Raw genomic sequence first — 20,782 nt, 5'->3', positions numbered from 1 at the left:
TCATGGAAATTTTGAGGCCTTTTTTTTTGTGATTAATAAAATTTATTTATTTTTTTAAAAAAAAAAAGAAGAAAGAAAATGAGTTGCACCTTGGGCTTTGAGATTGGAGCTTGTGCAGCACGCATCTTGGCGTCCAGGTGTAATAGTGGGCTATCTCTTTCTAGATCTTGGAATCCAAGATCAAAAATCCGTCCACTAATCTTATGCCAAGTTTCAATGTTTCATGGTCCACATGAAGCCATGGATCGATCTCTTCCGAGGACCACAACCGAGTCCATATGAGACCATCACAGAATTAGGTTTGTGATCTTATCCTAAATTCCTGATGGGCGAAGCCCTTCCCAGCCAATGCCAAGCTTACTACATCCCAAATTCTATCTTTTAAGACACATCCACAGCACTGTAAATAATAACAACGGAGGCTTTGTTACCGGAACTCTTGCTCACTTGCGTTGCACCATTACCAACCTTCACCATTGGAAACCAGAAGGAAGAAGAGATGTGCACTGGTGTCCATTCCTCTCACTCTCCTCCTCTTCGCCATTACTTTCGATGCCGTCCTCGATGCTACATTCGCTTGGTAATTTATACGCCATTCCTAGCTTCCTTCTAATCCTTTTTCATGCATGTTAAGTTCTTTCAGTGATGAACATGCTAAGGGAAACAATGGCAAGATCTTCAGTTCTACGTAAAATTTGACTTAGATTCAGATTCATCGATTGATTGCGATGCTTAGTGCCTGCAAACTGCTGCTTGTGATGGTAGGTTCAACACCTGATAGAGAAATGCTTGACATTCGACATGGATCGCGATGCGGTTGTCGCAGCATTGGCAGAGTATGCGAGCATTGAGCCAGTTGTGACCATCACAGGTAGTACTAATTCTACTTCATCTTCTTCTTTGAATTTATATCAGTACTTCCTACCATTTCAGTAAGTCCAATACTAATTCTACATGCATTTTAATGATCTTAATGACTATCTAGTTGAACAATTTTATATGTCAATGCTCGGATTAGTATGCATGTAGCTAATCGTGTAGGAATCTAACAAGTTGTATCTTCTTGAGGCTAATTGACTTGTTTAGCAATTGCGTGCAGTGTGGAATGAACTACTGAAGGAAAATCCGGCATTCTTTAGCTCCTACTTTGAAGCACAGCAGAGAAGATTGAGGAATGCACAACTCATCCAACATGCTCTCTCCTCCTAATACTGGCTATGGTGTTAACGGAAGAGATCGATAGTTACATAGAACGATAAATTTCCTTCCTTTAATTCTTCTCTTGAAATTTTGTTGCGAAAGTTAATTGGAGATGCATGTGGATGTGAATTCGGTTGGTTGTTCATTGATGTGCATTTTTCAAGAATATGATTGCTCATGAGGAAGATCACATGACAGATAACTCTCACGTAATGCACTGAGACAGACCAATTTAGAGACACTGGAGAATTTCATTCAATAAGAATTGGCCACAAATTAACTGCATTTAGCATCTACATGTAAATGGTTCAAACTGGAGAAATATTTCAGCTTTGGAACCACACAGAGGCCTGTAAAGTATCATATACAAGAACAGAACATGTATGGTATCATTTCAAAGTTTTTCAAAAATAAAGCACAACTCTTGGGGTAAAAGTATAAAGAAGAAAATGGCATAGACGGTCTCAGGTAAAAGATCTGTCAGCGCAAATCGCTACTTTCCCATTATAGAGTTTATGAGATCTAGGATGCGATAGTAATGGTAGAAGAGAGCAGACTGTTCACCCTCGAGGCCAGCATGGGTGTGGCGATTACTACCTGAAAGATTATTGCATTGACTTCCACCAATCACCAGATTGAAACCACCATATGTGTTTACCAACTGCTGCAGGTCATCACTGCTGACTTGCTGCACATCAGCTATCTCAACAAGCATCCCTGTTTGATTTGTTTGCTCCCACCAGCCTCAGAGTATGTTTCTATTTGTTTCAGAGATCTCAAGAAACAACAGCCTTCATTTATATCCCCAAAATGGTGGAGAGATACCTCAGCTCCCTCAATGCAAGAGAAGATCGAAAGCACTGTCATGGCACAGGGGAACAATTCCTTCAGCACAGATAGGTGGTATGCCACTTATCCACCTGGAATGAGTAGCCAAGGCACCGATATCTCTCCGTCCTGCTAATGCCACCCCCTCTTGTGTGATTTCTTGGAAATCCTAATAGATATTCTATCTCATCTGATTCGAGGGGTGCAACTCTGTGCAGCCCAACCCACACAAGATTCCATCTCCTACATTCATTCAGAATATCTTGTAGAACCTTTGGGGATGGTGGGTCATCTGAAGCTGCAAATTTATGTTGGATCCTCTCAGTAAGTTTAGCACGTGCAACGCATGTCTGCAGACAATTCAACTGTGTTCTAGGATCCCAGGTAGGCCACCAGTTGTTAATGGAAAGGCATCATGTATCGTTTTTGGAGGAGTCGGAAGAAGAGGAAATCTGTTCTCTACTAGGAGGTTGCGGACATACACTCTTTTCTGAGCAGTAACACAGAAGTACTTCGAATTGACAAACTCAGGCTTGATATCATAAAGGAATCGAGAGATAGGTCTCCAAAGTGCTTTTGGTGCTAGTGCTACATTCTCGTAATAGAAATATGGGGGACCAATAGCTGCCTTGGGGTAGCCTTCTGTGTATCACACGCGTTCTCTCATTTGGAAGCCCAAACCCAAGCATTGGATTTGGGAGAATGATCATTGAATCGTCATTCTCATCAACATTTTTTACATGGTCTCTCAGAACTTGCTTCTTCTCCTTAGTAGTTTTGTTTCTTCCTTTTCTTCTCTCTTAAAGAGTTACATTTGTAGCTTCCAAAGGTCTGAGACTCCCAAAATATGAATGATGATAAGCAAATCTAAACAGTGAAGTTGTCAGATAAAATTGGATATCCAACAGTTACCTCATCTTCAACAGAACTTGAAGCAATGAATTATTTTAGTTCCTCTTCCATCTCAGCAGCATGAATAGAATCCACAAGTACTGAGAAAGAAGCACCCGAACCTGAAAGCAATTAAATCAAGGTAAAATATATTAGGAATATCATAAGTATTGAAGACTGACGATGGATTCCTAACAGGATTTGAGATGATTAGGAGTGCAAAGAAATACTTGTGTAAAGTTTTTCATTTGTTAAAGAAAAAAATCTAAATTCTACACAAATTTCAGATGAGCACTTCACAGAAGCAGATGAACTGCAGTTTTATTAGCAGAGACTGAGAGAGGCAAGCGATGAGGAGTTGGGAAACTAAAAAGCAAATCTGCAGCCAAAACAGATCAACTAAATGAAAAGTGCCTCTATGGTACAACTCAATTTACCTGAATTACCTCCACTAGAGAATAAAAACTAACACTAATCTAACCAAGCATTCAATTAATGAATTTTGCAAAACGAACTGATAAGATTAAGTATTTAGCAATAAGAAAATTTGATTGCTATAAGAACTGGTTAAATGCGAGAAGTATACCACATCTAAAAATAGCTGAAGATGCTTCCTCTCTTTTATAGCCCACCTCCACCAAGGTCAATATAATATCTTTCTCCGAGAGTTCTTCTCCAAAATCCTATAATGGAGAATTTAAACAAGCTTGTAACTAATCATGTATTTTAAAATCAAACAAAAAAGAGGAACAGCCAAACAAACAGATCAAACAAGCTACAAAAGGCATCAAAGAGATACTGGAAGATCATTGCCGACGACTTTATGAGCTTTTACAAACTCAAAATGCTTCCAAAATGCCATTAAATGACTTTCTATCAGAAGCATAACCAAGGAAATCACCTTGTCTTCATAGTCATCCATATCAGAGGAATTCGCATTGCAATATAATTAACAAGAAATTGCAGGAAAAAATAGAAGAAGAATTTAATTTATTCTGCATTGCAAATGCATACTGCATAAGCAAGTAGTGATTCCAGTATGGCTTCCGAATCTCCTTCTGCATTGCTCGAGAAATTCCAAGAATAAGATACAATAGACAAAGATAAATTACTATAAGGAGGAATGACCACTGACTAATTGCAATTATCATTATTCTTCATTGCTTTAGCTACCATCTCCCTAGAGGTTTAAACTCCTTCCAACGTAATGGGCCATAAAATTCGAACTAGAAATGCCCACCTCAGAACCCTAAACAAATCGAACATAAATGTACAAGAAGCAAATGGCCATTCAAGATTAAATGATCAACTATTCACATTATCATTCCGAAGAATTGGGAGAGTAGAGGATCTTTGGCTGCTGCTCCTCTCCGGCATCGTCGTCGCTATCCCATCCAAAATCGTCAACGCCACAACTATCACTGGTCCAATCCTGAGAAACGACAAGGACCCTAATTCAACTTCTAGCTCCCCAAATGTACACATTCACATGCAAGTTCTAAGAAAGTGGCGGCAAACAACGACGACGATATACCATCCATAGATTAGATGATAGAATTAGGAAGAAGGAGAGGGGATTGGATGCTGAGTGCCTGGTAAAGCGAACATTTGAGGGTTTTGAGACGACGTAGCGAGATATATGCCATGCTGATAGAGTTTTATATTTTGAGGCTAAGATAGGCATAATAAGATTTGATCCCATAACCTCTGACTTTGATACCATATTTATTATAAACCTAAGACGTTAAATAACGATAATTTTCATATTTTATATTCTGATGGCTCGAACCCAGAAGGTCCGAAGCGCCTTGTGTTCTGGCGCGGGCTAGGCCCAGATACGAAGTTGGTCCCACATTTTTCGGCCCCAATCCGGCCCATGAACACCCCCTACCGCGAAAGCAAGTAAGCCGGCTCCTTCCACTGACTAGGGCTGGACGAGCACCGATAGCGGCTGCAGGCGGCGGTGTGTCGAATCCTCTCCATCAGCGTTTGTTTCCCCCTCTCTTCCTGTAAGATAACAAGATATCGCTCACCGCTCTTGGTTATCTGCGTTAGGACGACGAAATTTTTGAAGCTTAATACACACTCCCAATCATGTCGGATATCGAGGACTCGGGTTTGCTTCGACTCTATTCCAAATTTATCCTAGTTTTGTACACTTGTATATATGCTCACAAATAGGTTTTTTTTTTTTAATACTGGGATGATTTTTTTTTTTTTTTTTGGGGGTTAGAAGCAAGCGACTATGGGGAGGAAGAAAGCGTCCCTGGCTCCAGAAGTAAAGCTAAAGAGCATGTGAAACAATTGGAAAGGCTGCAAGAGAAGGTGGGCTGTTCTTGTTTTAATTTTTGTCCTATCTTTTAGTATTCTGGTAAAAACAAATTCAGTGAAGTTATGAGTTACTGTGATTATTTAGGAATTATGTAGCTATAGATTTATTTGTGTGCTGAGATGGGTTGATGACAGTAGTGGATGTTGTGCTCTAAAGTCTACACTTGGAGAGAAACCACATCCTCTGACTGTTATCCCTGGCAGGAGCACAACATCTGATTAAACGCTACGCATAAATTGGGCACCAGCATAATATTTACTAATCAATGGAAGAGGCCCAAATATGGTGCTCTGATAATTATATTATAGTTTGTCGATATATCGTCCTCTGATATCTTGTTATGCTTCATATAGGCAGACCTTGACAAATTCAGGGATTGCCAGTGTGTATTTATGTGGTCAGCTGGCCTTATGATCTTTGTTTTGCAGAATTTATTAAATCTGTTGTGTTAACTGGGTTGCAGAGGAAGAAATAAAATAAGAACGCGCAAGCTTCCTTCCAGTGTTGGTTTAAGTGTTTCGTCATAACTATGGCATTGTTTCTTTTACACCTTTATGATTGCGCTTCATGGATTTTCTGGTTACTTCCTGACCCCAAAAAATGAAATAATTTCTTACTATATCAGATTTATTTATGCAAACATAATTTGCTTTTTGCAGCATCCTGAATTCTATCAGTATCTAAAAGAGTTTGACAAAGAACTCTTGGAGTTTGATGGTGAAGATATTGATGTGAGTATATATTTTGCATCTTTCTTGTAGTATCACTTTAGCTTAATAAACTCAGAATCCAACCTCTTAGATGAACATGTTGTGCAGGAGGATGCTGGAACTGATCTGGATGAAGCTGTGGAATTTGAACCTGATACTGAGAAAGAAGAAAAACCACCTAGGAAAGTTATTACAACTGAAATGGTTGATTCATGGTGCAAGGCAATCAAAGAAGATGGAAAACTTGGTGCAGTTCAATCTCTTCTTCGGGCTTTCCGGACAGCATGCCATTATGGTGATGATGGAGAAAATGACACAGAAGCTAAATTTAGGATCATTTCTAGTGGTGTATTCAATAAGGTAATGGTTTTTGTTCTCAATGAAATGGATGGTATCCTCCGTGGATTACTAAATGCCCCTAGCTCTGGAGGAAAGAAGGAGACTATTGTGGAACTGATGACCACTAAAACATGGAAGAAATATGGCAGCTTAATGAGGCTATATCTTGGGAATGCACTTCATATATTAACACAGATGACTGATGAACAGATGATCTCATTTACATTAAAACGCGTTAAGGCATCAGCTGTCTTTTTAGCTGCTTTTCCTACTCTACTGAGGAAGTATGTTAAGGTATGTATCAATGATTTTTCTTTATTTTGGTTTTGTTCTCCTGTTAAGTACGTTAGCTCATACTATTTCTGTCTTGCCTACGTACATATATACACTCCAAACATCTAATACGTCATATATTGATTTTATCTCAATGTTTTATCTGACTACAGGTTGTATTGCACTCTTGGGGCACTGGAAGAGGTGCTCTGCCAGTCGTTTCATTTCTGTTCCTCCGAGATATATGTGTTCGGATTGGTTCTGATTGTCTTGATACGTGCCTTAAGGGCGTATACAAGGCTTATATTCTGAATTGCAAGCTAGCTAAATCTGTTAGTAGATCAAAACTGCGGCAAATTCAATTCTTGGGAAATTGTGTCACTGAACTATATGGTGTTGACCCACCTTCTGCTTATCAACATGCATTTGTTTTTATTCGTCAACTGGCAGTGGTACTACGAGGCGCTCTCACTGAAAGGGGCCCTAAGGTAATGTAGTATATGTTTTCTATCTTTTCTTCTTTTCTTAATTCTTAATTTATTGATTTATTTCATGTGTGCTCTCAAATAGATATGTTTGATATGTTGGCTGCTGCTAGTTGTTCTACTTCATTATTTCTTGTTTCCTTTTTCTTTTGAAAGGCACTGAAAGACAAAAGAAAGGAAAAGAAACCGAAGGAAAACAGCAAGCCTACAAAGGAGCAAGTTGCAGTGAGTCATATTAACATATTTCCTTATGCTTTCTGATTCTGCATCTTCTGTATATCTTTTATTGAGGAAAGAGTAGTGTAAAATTTCCATTAGCATATGTCAAGACTTTTATTTGTTTCTCATTATGACATTCTGTAAATAATCTGCTTGCAACCATGCACCTGTTTGATAAGATGTTTCACAATCATTGTATTATGTGAAAATTTTAAATTTTGGACACTTTGAAGGGATCAGAAGTTAGGTTCCCATGCTTTTGGCAATTTCTTGTCAGCAATCACTTTACGCTGTCCTCTTGTTATCTATACAAGTCATGTAGAAAGATGCTTATTTCTTCATTACTTCTAGCAATAATTACTAACTAATTGATAGTTGTCTCATGTTCTTCCTTTCTCCTTTGCAGAAGGCATATCAAAAAGTTTATGATTGGCAGTTCATATTCTGCCTTGAGCTCTGGAGTGGGGTTATATGTGCGTACAACGCAGAAGCTGATTTCCGACCTTTGGCTTATCCGCTTACTCAGATAATCCACGGAGTGGCATGTTTGGTTCCAACTGCGAGATACTTCCCACTTCGTCTGCGATGTGTAAAAATGCTCAACCGTATTGCTGGAGCCACTGGTACCTTTATTCCTGTGTCATCTCTTCTGCTTGATATGTTAGAGATGAAAGAACTAAGTAGCCCTCCTGCTGGAGGTGTTGGTAAAGCAGTCAATCTGCTCAACATTAAGCAGGTAAACTTTCTTGTCATAATGCAACTATAGAAACTTGATAGATGGTTTCTTAGCTAATTGTCTTGTTGCAGGTAGATAAACCTACAATGAAGACACGTTCTTTTCAGGAGTCGTGCATATATTCTGTGGTTGAAGAACTTGCTGAACACTTAGTTCAGTGGAGTTATTCAGTTGCCTTTTTTGAGCTGTCATTTATTCCACTTGTTCGGTTGCGAAGCTTTTGCAAGAACACTAAAGCTGACAGGTTCAGAAGGGAAATAAAGGAGCTCATTCGTCAGGTATTATGGAGTATCCGTATATAAACATGTATGCTACTATGCAGGAAATGAAGCTGCTCATTTGGCAGCTACTTATAGCCTGATTGCTGCAGAGTGGCAGCAATCGGGCTGAGTAGTTAAACTGTGGTGTGTAGCCTAAGTTGCACATATAGAGCTGTATATAATAAAACTAAATGGTTGTGGTATGTATCCTTATGGGTCTGTTTTTGTGTTTTTTACTCCAGGTGGAGGCCAATGTTGAGTTCACAAACGCAAAGCGCCTGAATATTGGATTCTCACCAAATGATCCTGCTGCAGAATTATTTCTCAAGGCATGCATGTTCCTCATTTTTCTCATCCTGACATTTAGTGTGTGAAACTGATTAAATTTTGTTTTGCAATAGGAGGAAAAAGAAAGTGGATGCAGTCCTCTGTCGAAATTGGTGGCTAGCTTACGTGTGAGAGCACAGCAGAGGAATGATGCAATGGAGGAGACTAGGTTGATCTTTTGTTGTGTTCTAATTATGATTATTCAGCGCTTTCTTTTTCTTTTTCTCTTCTTTTATGGGATTAGCTGTTTTCTGAGGAGTACATGTTTTGGTGACTAATACTTATCTCTTTGCAGTATCCTTGTGGGAGAAAAATCTTATGCTTTTAGCAGCAAGCTGTCAAAAATCAAGGATGAAGATGACAAAAGTGATGCTGATGAAGATGATGAAAATGATGCTGAAGAAGGTGCTGCAGTTTTCGGTTCATCCTGGCTACCAGAAAAGAAGAAATCTAAGTATGGATAATACTAGTGTGCTATGATGCTCATTTTTCTCCTACCGTTTTCTAGTATCGTAGGTAGAGCTTAAAGTTCTATTTGTACGCAGAGTCAGTGAGGAAAAGAACAGCAAGAAGAAGCGGAAGCATGATGAGCAACATGATGTAGGTGCTGATGAGGATGTGGTGGAGGATCTAGTCCTGAGCTCAGATGATGAAGATGCCAATAGCGACGAAGATGGCAAAGCTGATGGTAACTCTCTTTTGGAAGAGGAAGACAACAACAACAACAAAGCAGGTAACAGGTCTGCTGAACAGGCTAGAAAGAAACAAAAATCAGTTACTTCACCGAAGCAGGAGGGCAAGGAACAATCTAAAGTGTCTTCGAGAAGGAGACGGAAGACACGCCACAAGAAGAAGGGGAAGAAGGTAGCAAATCATTGAGGCAGAGAGATTCAAAGTCCATTGCAGTGCTAAAAGGGTGGCAATCATTTGTCGCGGCCTGACCTATCAAACTTGCAAACTTATGATAAGGAGAGTTTGTCAAGATTTGCATAGTAAATGAACACTTACTGTTGATGCGGCGCAGGTCTCGACAGAAAATTTTGTTAAACATGAGAATCTAATTTTTAGTTTTCATGAGCTAATTTACAAAGCTCTTTGCGAAACCGATGAAACTTGTGCTTTCACATGCTTCAGGCATGTCATCCTGATTAGGAGCATAACAATTCCAATTGAGAGCATATCTGATGAAAAGTAATACAATGAAAATGATTAGTAAGATCACAAGATTGGAGGTATGTGATGCTCATCTCATAGAAAGATAGCACTGGTGGTATTCTACCTCGCTATAATATACAATGCCTATTGTGGATAAAGTTGCAATTTAGTTAGTCTGCAGTTGTTAGGTGACTGGACGGACAAACCTAATTCCTTTTTTTTATTCTTATCGAGAGCGAGCTCTCTTACTCTCACAAGGGATCATGACACTTGACTCCCTTATTTATTTATTTATATATATTTTCTGATATTTTAAACAATTATGTAATATTTTTAACTACGAATATCTACGTATAATTACTACAAGAGGCATTTCAGAAATTTTATACAATTAAATATATCTATATGAATATTATAGTTCAAAATTCAGGTGTAGTTATCCTCTTACATAATTTGCAATGTTTGACCTACCATCTTCATTTTTACGATTCAATTCTATATATGTCACCAAATTAGGTCATATCAACTAAAACAAATATCTAATTGCCATCTTGCCCTTTCAACGTCATCTGAGTCAGCTAGTCAGTATATTTTTGTATTTTCTTGAATTGACTAAGGAAATGTCGACGAATGCGCAAAGAAAAAAGAAAATTAGGATATAGAAATATTAAAACTTTGTCACCAGATACCAACGTGAAATATATAAGCTCGTAGGAAAGACTAAGAGACGTAGACGGAGCTCTGGAAGACTGGAAGTCTTCTTCCAAGTTCCATCCCATCGAAACCCGATATCCTCCCCCTATCCGATAGACCTGGCATAAGCACTAATCTTAAAGCCGCCGCCGCCGTAGATACCCCTTTCTAAACCCTCGCCGATGGCGGAGTCCATGCTCTTGATCCCGGAGAAGGAGCCGATCCCGATCGACCTCTATAGCCCCCTCCGGTACCATATCGCCGTCACCTTCTCCGACCGCGTAGCCGACAGCTCCTCCGATGACATCGCCGCCCTCGACGACATGCGCGCCGCCCTCGAGAACCCCCTCACCCCCTCCTCCTCCGCCTATGCCTCCTCCTCGTCCTCCCTCGAATCCCGCCGCGGGCTCCTCCTAGCCTACTACCGCGCCCTCGCCCTCATCGACCTCCACTTCCCCATCTCCACTTCCATCCCCTTCACCTGGCACGACGCCTTCAAGCCCCACAGGAAGTGCTCCCACCCGTCGATCCGCCTCGAGATGGCCGCTGTGCTCTTCAACCTCGGGGCAGTCCACTCACGGATCGCGATCGAGGCGGATCGGGCGGAGGAGGCGGGCTTGAAGGCGGCGTGCAACGCGTTCCAGTGCGCCGCGGGGGTGTTCGAGCTGTTAAAGGAGACCGGCTCGGTGGAAGGCGCCACGGTGGATCTGACGGCGGAGTGCGCTGTGATGCTGGGGAAGCTGATGCTGGCGCAGGCGCAGGAGTGCTACTTCGAGAAGGTGGTCGGCGACGGGAAGCCGCCGGGCTTGTGCTCCAAGGTCGCGAGGCAGGTGAGGTGATTCTTGACTCGGTCTATTACCACTGCTATATAGTAGTTTTTGTGGTTTGGATTCTATTGGCTAGCCACGTAGGACCGCAAGTTGTATTTGGAGGTAGTTTATGGATATACTCATATAAGTCCATTACCTACACGCAAATACCTTTAAATCTTAAGTCCGTCGTCTACTTGTCTCTTTTGGTTCATAAGTCTTAAATTTGAAGATAAAGATAATTATATAATTTTATCGTACCTTCTCAATAAAAAAATATGTTTATTCTAAAATTATACACGTCCAACGCACCTATGCAATTTCTTAACAAATAAATAAATTAGATCGCACTTAATACATACTTCTAGAAAAAGACTAACCTATCACCACCCGTAAAAAAACCTAAGTTTTGAGTCATAAATCAATTGGAGTTAATTGAGTTCAACGAAGAGAAGTGTTAAGAGATGTCATATATTAGTGGTCCCTTGCTCAATGTTTGATCATGGCTATCTATATATGTAAACTGGCTTCTTAAATTCGTAATATATATTGTAGGTTGGGCTCTACTACGAGGAAGTTTCTGCAGCCCTCTCCACTGAGCCACTCAAAGGCAACCTTAAGAAGTCATGGGTCTCTCATGTACAGCTGAAGGCTGCCCAGTTCTACGCAGAAGCTTGCTACTATCATGCCTTGGAACTCCACATAAAGGAAATCATCCCAGAGGAAATAGTTTGGCTAAGGACCGGCATTGACGTCCTCGCCAATGCCAAGATGACAGCCAAGTCGGTCACTGCAGCTGTCCTCGACGCAATCTCTATACTGGAAAGCAAACTAAGACGTAATCTAGAGAGGGCTGAGATGGAGAACGATCGAGTCTATCTCATGCGTATCCCACCGCTGAGTTCCTTAGCTCCTCTATCAGCTGCTGCTTCCCTCGTCAAGCCCACTTCCATGGCCGAAGTATTGGATCCAAGCAACGAGAGGCTGTTCGCTAACCTCATCCTACTCAAGTATACAAAGATGGATAAGGTTAAGGCGAAGGAGATGGACGTGTCGGATTCCGTCCAAGAACTGGGTGGTGAAACTGGTACCACTTGGGATGTTTATAAGGAGGAGGAGGAAGAGCAGGAGGAGGAGGAGGAGAAGAAGATGGCTCTACAGTTAAGGAGAGGGTCTTCTTCTAGCATGGTGGATGAGCTGAGGCAGCTCAGGGCAGTGAAGAGGAAGAATGAGATGTTATTGGCCAAGCTCGAAGAGCTAAGGTGGGTCCGGAGACAGTCGCTTGCCACGTGGACGATCATTTCGCCCAATGTCCGCTTGATGATCCTTCTAGGGCTATTAGTGTTATTGATTGCCATAATTTTATGGTATGTATGGCATCGGTAATGTCAATATCGTCGTATCATTTCTTGTAATATGGCGTCATGCATATCCTGTGTTAAGACTATGAGATTGTTGATTTGGTGATCCATTTCGTATTAATAAGTAATGACCACTCATGTGTTTTACATTTTATTTTAACTCCTATTGATATCAATTTTATCTTCACTTTGAAATTCTACTAATTTCGTGTATAATTAGTCATTACACATTTTTCATCACCGTTGTTAACTGTTTCATTTTATCCTAAAATTTAGAGGGTATAGTTCTGAGAGTCAGCATAATTAATCATAATCCTAATTAGTTTAAAAACTTAGAGGTGGTTTCAAACAGAGCCCTGGAAGAGACGCAGAAAGCCCAAAAGTAAAGCCGGATCTAGCCCACCACGAACTCACCGCACGACTTAGTGATTCGTGCTGCGGGTGACGTGGCATACGGCTCATCAGATACCACATGTTGTAATTGGCACGAATCTTGATGCCTAATGGTCTACCGCATTGGCGTACACGGTGTACCTCCCCTTCGTTTCTCCCCAGTGAGCCGACCGACCCCTTGTCCCTTTGACGAAGTAAAAAAAGATAATTAGTGCAGAACCTCCTCTCTACCAAGATCCCCTCCCCTCCCCTAATTAATTTTTCTCCTCCGTCGTCTCGAAGCAACCTCTCCAGATCTCTGCAATCCCCTCCGATGTCGTCGCCGGCTACGTCGGTGAACGTGATGCTGGCCGTACACGAGAAGAAGACGAACCCCGTCGACCTCTACCGCCCCCTCCGCCTCTACATCTCCTCTACCTTCTCTGAGCGCGATGCCCAGAACGCCGATGACGACCTCGCTGCCGTTCGACAGATGCGCTCCGACCTCGAGAACTCCTCCTCTTCCTCCCCCGACTCCCGCCGTGACCTACTCATTTCCTACTCCCGCGCCCTCGCCCTCATCGAGCCCCGCTTCCCCATCTCTCCCGACCGCGGCCACGTCAGCTCCCTGGCCTTCACCTGGTACGACGCCTTCAAGCCCTCTAAGAAGGCGACGCAGAACTCGATCCACCTCGAGAGGGCCGCCGTGCTCTTCAACCTCGGGGCCGTGTACTCTCAGATCGCGCTCGCGGCGGATCGGACGGCGGAGAAGGGCCTCAAGCAGGCGTGCAACGCCTTCCAGAGCGCGGCGGGGTCGTTCGCTTTTCTGAGGGAGAATGTCGCCGGGAAGGCGGCGGCGGGCGGCGCGACGGTGGACGTTTCACCCGAGTCTGCGGCAATGTTGGAGAAGCTGATGCTCGCGCAGGCGCAGGAGTGCTTTTTTGAGAAGGTTATCGGGGATGGAAAGCCGCCAGGGTTGTGCTCCAAGGTCGCAAGGCAGGTGAGATTCTTGTGTTTGATCATAATTAGTGGTACTATTTTGGGGGAAAGAATGGAGTAATTGTTTAATGGTTACTTTATATGTCGGGTGCATTTCTCTTGCAATCCTATTGTAATTAAATCGATATGTTCTATTATTCTTGCTAGTTCTGCAAAGTTTGAACGATGTAATTTAGAAATTTGTGAATTATAGAATTATTTCATATTTTTTATTTGCATTCCGGTTTTATCTTTTACATTTTGTTAAATCTCCTTAGTTACCAATATCAATCTAAAACAGGTTATACTATCCTTGCTAAGATGTTATCATATACCAATGTCTAGTTAAATTGAATATTATTATTGCTGCTAATGTTTCGAAATCTTTATTTGTTCACTTTTTCATTCTTAGAGTGCATGTTTTTGAATTAACTTGAATGTTTATGATGATCTATAATGTAAAAATCTTGCAATAAGCTTAAGTAGGTTTGAAACTTCTTTTCTTTTCCTTTTTGATTCTTTTATGGTTACCTTTTGATCTTTCTCACATACTCGTCTATTCTTACATGTGCAAAATATGCTAATTGTGCCTATACCTAGACAGCATTTTGCCATTATACATACTTGTTTATCATATATGCATTGTGTCGCATTCTAGCTGCCTAATAATCCCGGCTGCCTTCGATTCTTTGAGAATATTCATTGGACGAAAAACCTTATTTCAAAATATTGTAATTGTCGGATGATTTTTGCAGGTTGGTTTATATTATGAAGAAGCTTATGCGGCCCTGAATGCTGCTCCACTTAACCAACATTTTGATAAGACATGGGTATCACACGTCCAGTTAAAGGCTGCTCAGTTTTATGGAGAGGCTTGCTATAGGTGTGCATTGGAACTTCATGAGAAGGAAGAGATTGCAGAGGAGATAGCTCGACTGAAGATTGGGATTAGTGCTTTAGCCGATGCAAAGAAAACTTCCAAGGGAGTTGCTGCACCTCTTCTTGACGCTGTCTCCAGGCTGGAGGCTAACATGAATCGTAACCTGGAGAGGGCTGTAAAGGAGAATGATCGAGTCTATCTCATGCGGATTCCTGCAGCTAGCTCCTTGTCAGCTCTGCCAGGAGCATCCTTAGTTAAGCCCACTCCTATGGCTGAAGTTTTAGATGCCAGCAAGGAAAGATTGTTCTCAGGCCTCATCCCAGATGGCAGCATGAAAGCTCTCTCCAAGTATACTGAAATGGTTGATGACATCATCCGGACCCAAGCAGAGAAGCTGCAACAAGGAAGTGAGATCACGAGGGTTAAACTGAAGGAGATGGATCTGCCAGATTCTATCCTATCATTGGAAGGTAATTTCAGTATGCCCTTGGAACTTAAAGAGGATGTGGAGGCAGTACAGATCAGCGGGGGGCCCGTGGGCCTAGAGTCTGAGTTACAACAGCTCAGGGATTTGAGGAGGGTCAATCAAGAGCTGCTGGTCCAGACTGAAGAGCTACTGCAGAAAGAAGCCAGTGAGGATACTCAATTCAGGACTCAATTTGGCACACGGTGGACAAGACCACAATCGAGCACGTTGACCAAGAACTTGCAGGATCGGCTGAACAGATTTGCGGCAAATCTGAAGCAAGCTGCAGATAGTGATGGCCGGATTGAGCGAGCGGTGAAAGACAATTATGCTCTCATGGCAATCCTTGACCACAGACCAGTATGTTCTTCATCTTTATCATATGTGATTCTATGTTTCATGTCGGTTAATTTGGTTTTCTTTTGATTTGACTGCTATACAGGAGTCTTTAGTAGGTCCAAAGCATTAGCATTTTCTTACGTTGCTGAATCTTTTATGATCACTGCACTGCCTTTCAAAACTATTTGTAGATATTAGCATTTGAACTGTTGGAATGAAGATTACTATGGCTTACTTCAATTCATCTGCTTCTTCCGATTGCTTTTAATTTGAGAATATGATGGTGTCCAATATAAATTTTCACCTCTTCAATACTAACTTTATTTTGTCAAATGGCAGATAGAATCTGCCCTTCCAAGTCTTGCAAGGCCTATTATGTCTTTGGATGGAAACGAGGATGCTATAGTTGGAGCCCTCAAGCAGAGCTTGGTAATGCACATCCTTTTCTATTTAATGCTGTTTAAAGAATTGCAGGGATGATCCATTTTGTTATTTAATCTTTTAGGATATGCTTGTTTTGGATGCAAATGACTAATGAGCATGTTATGCTTGTCACAATTCTTAGTTTTGAATGTTTAAGAAAAAAATAATCGTATCATTTTTGCTTCTGCAGAGGCAATTGGAGGCTCTAGGTGCACAACGTGCCGGTCTAGAAGACATGCTAAAAGAGATGAAGAGAAAGGTCTAATATATCTACTGTCCTAATTGTTTACTCGTATATATTAATCATGTTTTCTCTTGAAACAAAGGAAGCACAGTCAAGACATTCTATTCAGTATTCTATTGAATTATATATTGACTAAATTTTGATGTTTTTATGATTTCTTGAACATTGTGGATCTCTGGTTCAAGCCACATGATGTGGCTTACTATATAGAGGCAAGGAGTCCATCTTACTTTCAGTAAAGTTATCCCTGCAAGTTGTTGATTCTTAAGTAGATGGCCCAAAGAATTTCTCTTCTTAAAGTGTTCTTGATTTTCTTTTTCATGTTGGACCAATGAACCCTTTTCCTGAGATTTAAGTGTAATTTGACCAGTTTAGACATTTGCAATTACCAAGAAAATACAAAAGCAAAACTAATAAGATGGCTTCTTTTAATCACTGTTTTTCCCCATTACATATTCAGTTTCTTGGTTTTCAAATGGCAGATAGTTCTTTCAGGTTTTTATATTTAGCTGATAGTTTACTGACTAAAAATCAACCTCCTTCTGAATGCCTTGAGACTTTTGGTTGGGTAGTATATTGTGCATTTGCCATCTGTGACTGACAGAATTGATAAGCTACTTTTTTTCTCATGGTTCACACCAACTTTCCATTTGTTTCAGGATGATATACTACCAAAGTTGATGGCGGGGACTGGATCACAGGATGATCTCTTTAAGAAGGAAATTAAAAAGTATGACCAAATCTGTGAAGATATTGCGCACAATATTGAGGCACAGGAGCAGTTGTTACTGCAAATACAGGTATATCTAGTTCCTGCTCTGGAATTAGTTGATCCTCTGTCTTTGCAGACTTAATGACATGGTTCAATTGGTTAAATTCCCCTCCATTTTGTGCATTATTTGAGTAAAAACTTTTCTTAACTGCTGTAATTTTTGACTTCTGGATAAATTCTGAACCTAGTCAAGAAATTTGTTGTTCTTTTCAACTCTTAGATCAGTTGATTCTCTGAATGTATATTTGCCTCCTGCTACTCAAAACTGATGTAAGGTAATAAGATGAACTCAGCGCTGGCTATCTTTCCAAGCTTGCATTTAGGAACTAGGCAATAACTTAAATTTGTAATTTCATCTTTATTCCATTGTGATAAGTGCTTCTCGTCATATTTAGATGGTACTATTCATTGCGCAGCATTATCATAGTCGCAAGGGATGAATTCTTTCTTGAGGCATGGGGTTTTCAGTTAATATATCAAACAATGCAATGCTATCCATCATTAAGGTTGTAATAACCATTTCTTATCTTCACTTGACAGGCACAAAATGATGAGTTCGCTGCTATCTTTAATCTAGAGGACTACAAAGGTGGTTGCCTTTTTTTCTTCTAATTGTTTCTTGATTGCCTTAGGTTATATTATTGTTTAAATCATTCAAGTGCATTATTATCTTTTGGCATATGCTTAGTTATCGAATATTGGCATGCTTAAGTTAAACAAATATTTATGCCTTTGATGTTTACATGATTGCTCATGATAATTTGGAGATTCTCATTGCACCATTTTGTTATTCTCCTCCAGTTCATATCAAATGATTCAGTGAGTTCAATGTGGAGATATTTGTCAAAATAGTACTTATTTGATTTTATATGAAAACTCTATGACTTAATGAGTTAATTAAATATGACTCAGTGCTTCTGCTGGTATAGATTAGTGATATTTATATATTTTTTAAAACTGAATCCTTAAGATTAATTGGCCAATTCAACACTAAAACGTTATTATTGTTCTCGCCATAGTTTGACAACGGCAAGTTCTGGTATGACTTTTACAACATCTTTTTTCTACTATTAGTTGTTTGTCTGATTATTTAGCAGCTAGCTGATAGTTATAGTGCAATTTCTTCACAAATAATGACTATTTGAGACATTTCAAATTTCACTCATGTGCAAGCTACTACGATCTGTCATTCGTCACCACCATTTTACTCCAAGAAAATTATTACTTTAATTCTATTGGGATCACCTTGAAGAGGTGGATGGATGGAGAGTTTGATCAGCCACAGGTGTACTAAAAAAAGTAGTAGAGAGCTTGGTAGCAATTGAAGTTTATGATTACCAATTGAAGTATATGTGCCTGTTTTCAATTGAATTTTCTTAGCAATCAGCTTCTATAAATATTTGGGGACATACAAGATAAAGGAGATAATAGGTTTTGTGTGTAGCTAATGGTACAGTAAGTTATACTTCAAAGATGCTCAGGATAAGTTTGTATAGGACAAAGTATCTCTTTTCTTTATTTTGATTCTTTTAATTCTTTTAATTCTTTTGGAGGGTTTGTGATCATGCTTATTATATCTCGAATTAGGTTAGTTCTCGTAAAAATCTTTACAAGAAGCATTTTTACAGAACCATTATCTCACAATGGTAAAATAGTTTATCTGGACCTCCAATGCAAGATGTTGCAGAAACATTTCCTTCTTTTCATCATTTTATTTACATATTCAGCCAATTGAGTTTCACTTCTTAGTGTGTGGAACAATGTTGGTGAATTTCAGAATAAATATGTCAAAATCCATCACTAGCAATTGACCAAATTTGTGTGGTCATATACGGCTTGGGATTCTGATAAAAAAAAATCAATGAGCTTCATTATCTTTGATTACCTTTCATATGGCGATCCTTTGCATGTTTTATTTTCAACTCTAGCTGGTTCCAGCAATTTGATGTCAAACCTTCTGCAGACTGTTAGCCACTAAGACAAAATATTCCTTATTCCTAAATGCTAAGATCAATATTTCTTTTTTTGCATACAAGTGAATGCTGTAATTTGTTTTGTTAAGAGTTACATGGAACAAGTATTAATTAGCTGAGTTTTTACTGCTAGTTGCTCGTGAGAAAAGTTATAAGCAAATAGCTGCTGCCATAGCAAAATATCGAGAAATCAAGGACAATATCAATGAGGGATTGAAGTTTTACGTAACGCTACAGGTATGCCAGTCCTGGGCCCACTGTTACTACTTGCTGCACATGCCCATTAGCCTCATAATGTGTATAATGATAAGGATGTTTTGGAGAAACTAGAAGAAAAGATACCATCGTATGTAATCATGTAATTACTCATCTACACTAATTCTCCGAGATGCTTTTGAACAGGATGCAATAAATAATGTAAGGCAGCAATGCAGTGACTTTGTAATGACCCGAAATATTCAATGTCGTGAGATGATTGAAGAAGTGCAGAGGCAGATAGCTGGTTTCAACTTTTCATCTGATGGGAAATCAGGCTACAAGTACCCTTCTTCCAGTCAACCCAATCCACAGAGGACTGCTTCTCCACAGCTGGATCAGCAGAGCCCTCCACTTCCATCTCAACATCAGCCACCTTATTCACATCCAACAGGAGAGCCAAGACCTGCATATTCTCAGCCATATCCTCCTTACCCTGCTCCTCAACAGCCTCCTTACCATGTTCCAGGTAGTCAATATCAGCAACAGCAACGACCACCAAGCCATGAATATGGCCAACCAGCTTATCCTGGATGGCGTGGACCGTACTACAACACACCTCAACAACAGCCAGGGCAGCATCCTCAGCCGCCTTACACCATCCCTGGGCATTACCCCCCTCACCAGGGTGGTTACTACAGACCTCAATGAAGCGCATATCCCCACCGGACCCATTAGTTTGCGTGTTTCCTCAACTTCTTTTCGCTGTGAATGGTTTCCAAGATATAAGTTTTCCTGTTCTGATCCTCTGTAATTTTCGCCCATTTCAGAATAGTAGACATTGTGTGATTATTTTACTGCCATAGAATAAAGAATCAGGTGATTTTATGTCTGGCAGGCGCCTGTGGATCATATATGTCATATGTACACATGATATTAAGAAAGTTGAGACTTGAGATAGCTACTGAATGCATTTCTTTCCCTGTACAAAGCCCAGGTAGGAGTTAAATTCTGCTACATAAGATACATGGCTTTATCACCTTGTGTGTGTGTGTAGGTTGATATCATGACATGTTATTTTCCCTAATCAAGTGCTCTTGTATTTTTGGGGTGCCAAGTTATGACAAAAGGCTCCTCTTTTATTTTTGTCTGCTGATGATATAGCGAGAAATTTCTTAAAAGATCTTGGAAATGCTAGTAAAGACAGATCAATCCTTGACATTGCTCTCCATCTGTCACGTTAAAAGTCTTTGGAGATATGAACAAATGCGCAAGCGACTGACCCAGCGATCTTTGTTGTAGTGTATTACACGGGATAGTCAGACAGTTATCCTTGCTTCTAGCCCTTTCCCTCGCAACTATCCCCTTCAATCTTCCAACTAATCTGCGCCTCTCGTCCCCTTATCCACTTCCCCTACCACTCGCTTCCTATTGATTTGCACCTCTTATCCACCAAATCGGACCCAGAATTCTCTTTTGTCTTCTCCGCGCGCCCGATAACCATTCGACGAAAGGTCTCGAC

The 20,782-nt window shown here is 40.4% G+C and overlaps 3 protein-coding genes and 2 long non-coding RNA genes across 6 annotated transcripts; 4 read left to right on the top strand and 1 right to left on the bottom strand.

The window, feature by feature from the left end:
* The first annotated feature begins 335 nt into the window (after positions 1–335).
* LOC140763246 (uncharacterized) lies at positions 336–2,780 on the top strand. Its single transcript, XR_012104807.1, has 3 exons — positions 336–580; positions 766–871; positions 1,100–2,780. It is a non-coding gene; the product is annotated as an uncharacterized lncRNA (long non-coding RNA).
* Positions 2,781–2,786: 6 nt separating this feature from the next.
* Positions 2,787–4,374, bottom strand: LOC140763245 (uncharacterized). The gene is made up of 4 exons (XR_012104806.1): positions 4,237–4,374; positions 3,506–3,602; positions 2,941–3,041; positions 2,787–2,859 (listed from the first exon to the last, which is right to left on the bottom strand). It is a non-coding gene; the product is annotated as an uncharacterized lncRNA (long non-coding RNA).
* Positions 4,375–4,824: 450 nt separating this feature from the next.
* Positions 4,825–9,682, top strand: LOC140763597 (nucleolar complex protein 2 homolog). 2 transcript variants are annotated; one of them, XM_073101865.1, is made up of 12 exons: positions 4,825–5,035; positions 5,156–5,244; positions 5,911–5,982; positions 6,070–6,594; positions 6,747–7,061; positions 7,215–7,283; positions 7,684–8,013; positions 8,085–8,291; positions 8,516–8,602; positions 8,675–8,769; positions 8,896–9,054; positions 9,146–9,682. In XM_073101865.1, the coding sequence occupies exons 1-12, from the start codon at positions 5,014–5,016 to the stop codon at positions 9,477–9,479; spliced, it is 2,304 nt and encodes a 767-aa protein (XP_072957966.1). In that variant the 5' UTR covers positions 4,825–5,013; the 3' UTR covers positions 9,480–9,682. The 2 variants fall into 2 exon arrangements, with proteins under 2 accessions (XP_072957966.1, XP_072957965.1); XM_073101864.1 differs by having other exon boundaries at positions 5,153–5,244.
* A 719-nt stretch (positions 9,683–10,401) lies between these two features.
* On the top strand, positions 10,402–12,772 carry LOC140763845 (vacuolar-sorting protein BRO1-like). Its single transcript, XM_073102209.1, has 2 exons — positions 10,402–11,278; positions 11,813–12,772. Exons 1-2 carry the CDS (start codon positions 10,631–10,633, stop codon positions 12,641–12,643), a joined length of 1,479 nt encoding a protein of 492 aa, XP_072958310.1. The 5' UTR covers positions 10,402–10,630; the 3' UTR covers positions 12,644–12,772.
* A 421-nt stretch (positions 12,773–13,193) lies between these two features.
* Positions 13,194–20,243, top strand: LOC140762732 (vacuolar-sorting protein BRO1). The gene is made up of 8 exons (XM_073100658.1): positions 13,194–13,990; positions 14,724–15,674; positions 15,993–16,082; positions 16,267–16,335; positions 16,980–17,120; positions 17,633–17,681; positions 19,199–19,302; positions 19,468–20,243. Exons 1-8 carry the CDS (start codon positions 13,325–13,327, stop codon positions 19,969–19,971), a joined length of 2,574 nt encoding a protein of 857 aa, XP_072956759.1. The 5' UTR covers positions 13,194–13,324; the 3' UTR covers positions 19,972–20,243.
* The last annotated feature ends 539 nt before the right edge of the window (positions 20,244–20,782 follow it).

Source organism: Typha angustifolia, chromosome 7 (genome assembly GCF_048772165.1).
Source record: "Typha angustifolia cultivar Huaian chromosome 7, ASM4877216v1, whole genome shotgun sequence".
NCBI lineage: Eukaryota > Viridiplantae > Streptophyta > Magnoliopsida > Poales > Typhaceae > Typha > Typha angustifolia.
Note: the sequence above shows the minus strand (reverse complement) of the source record. Positions and strands in the feature narration are given on the sequence as shown.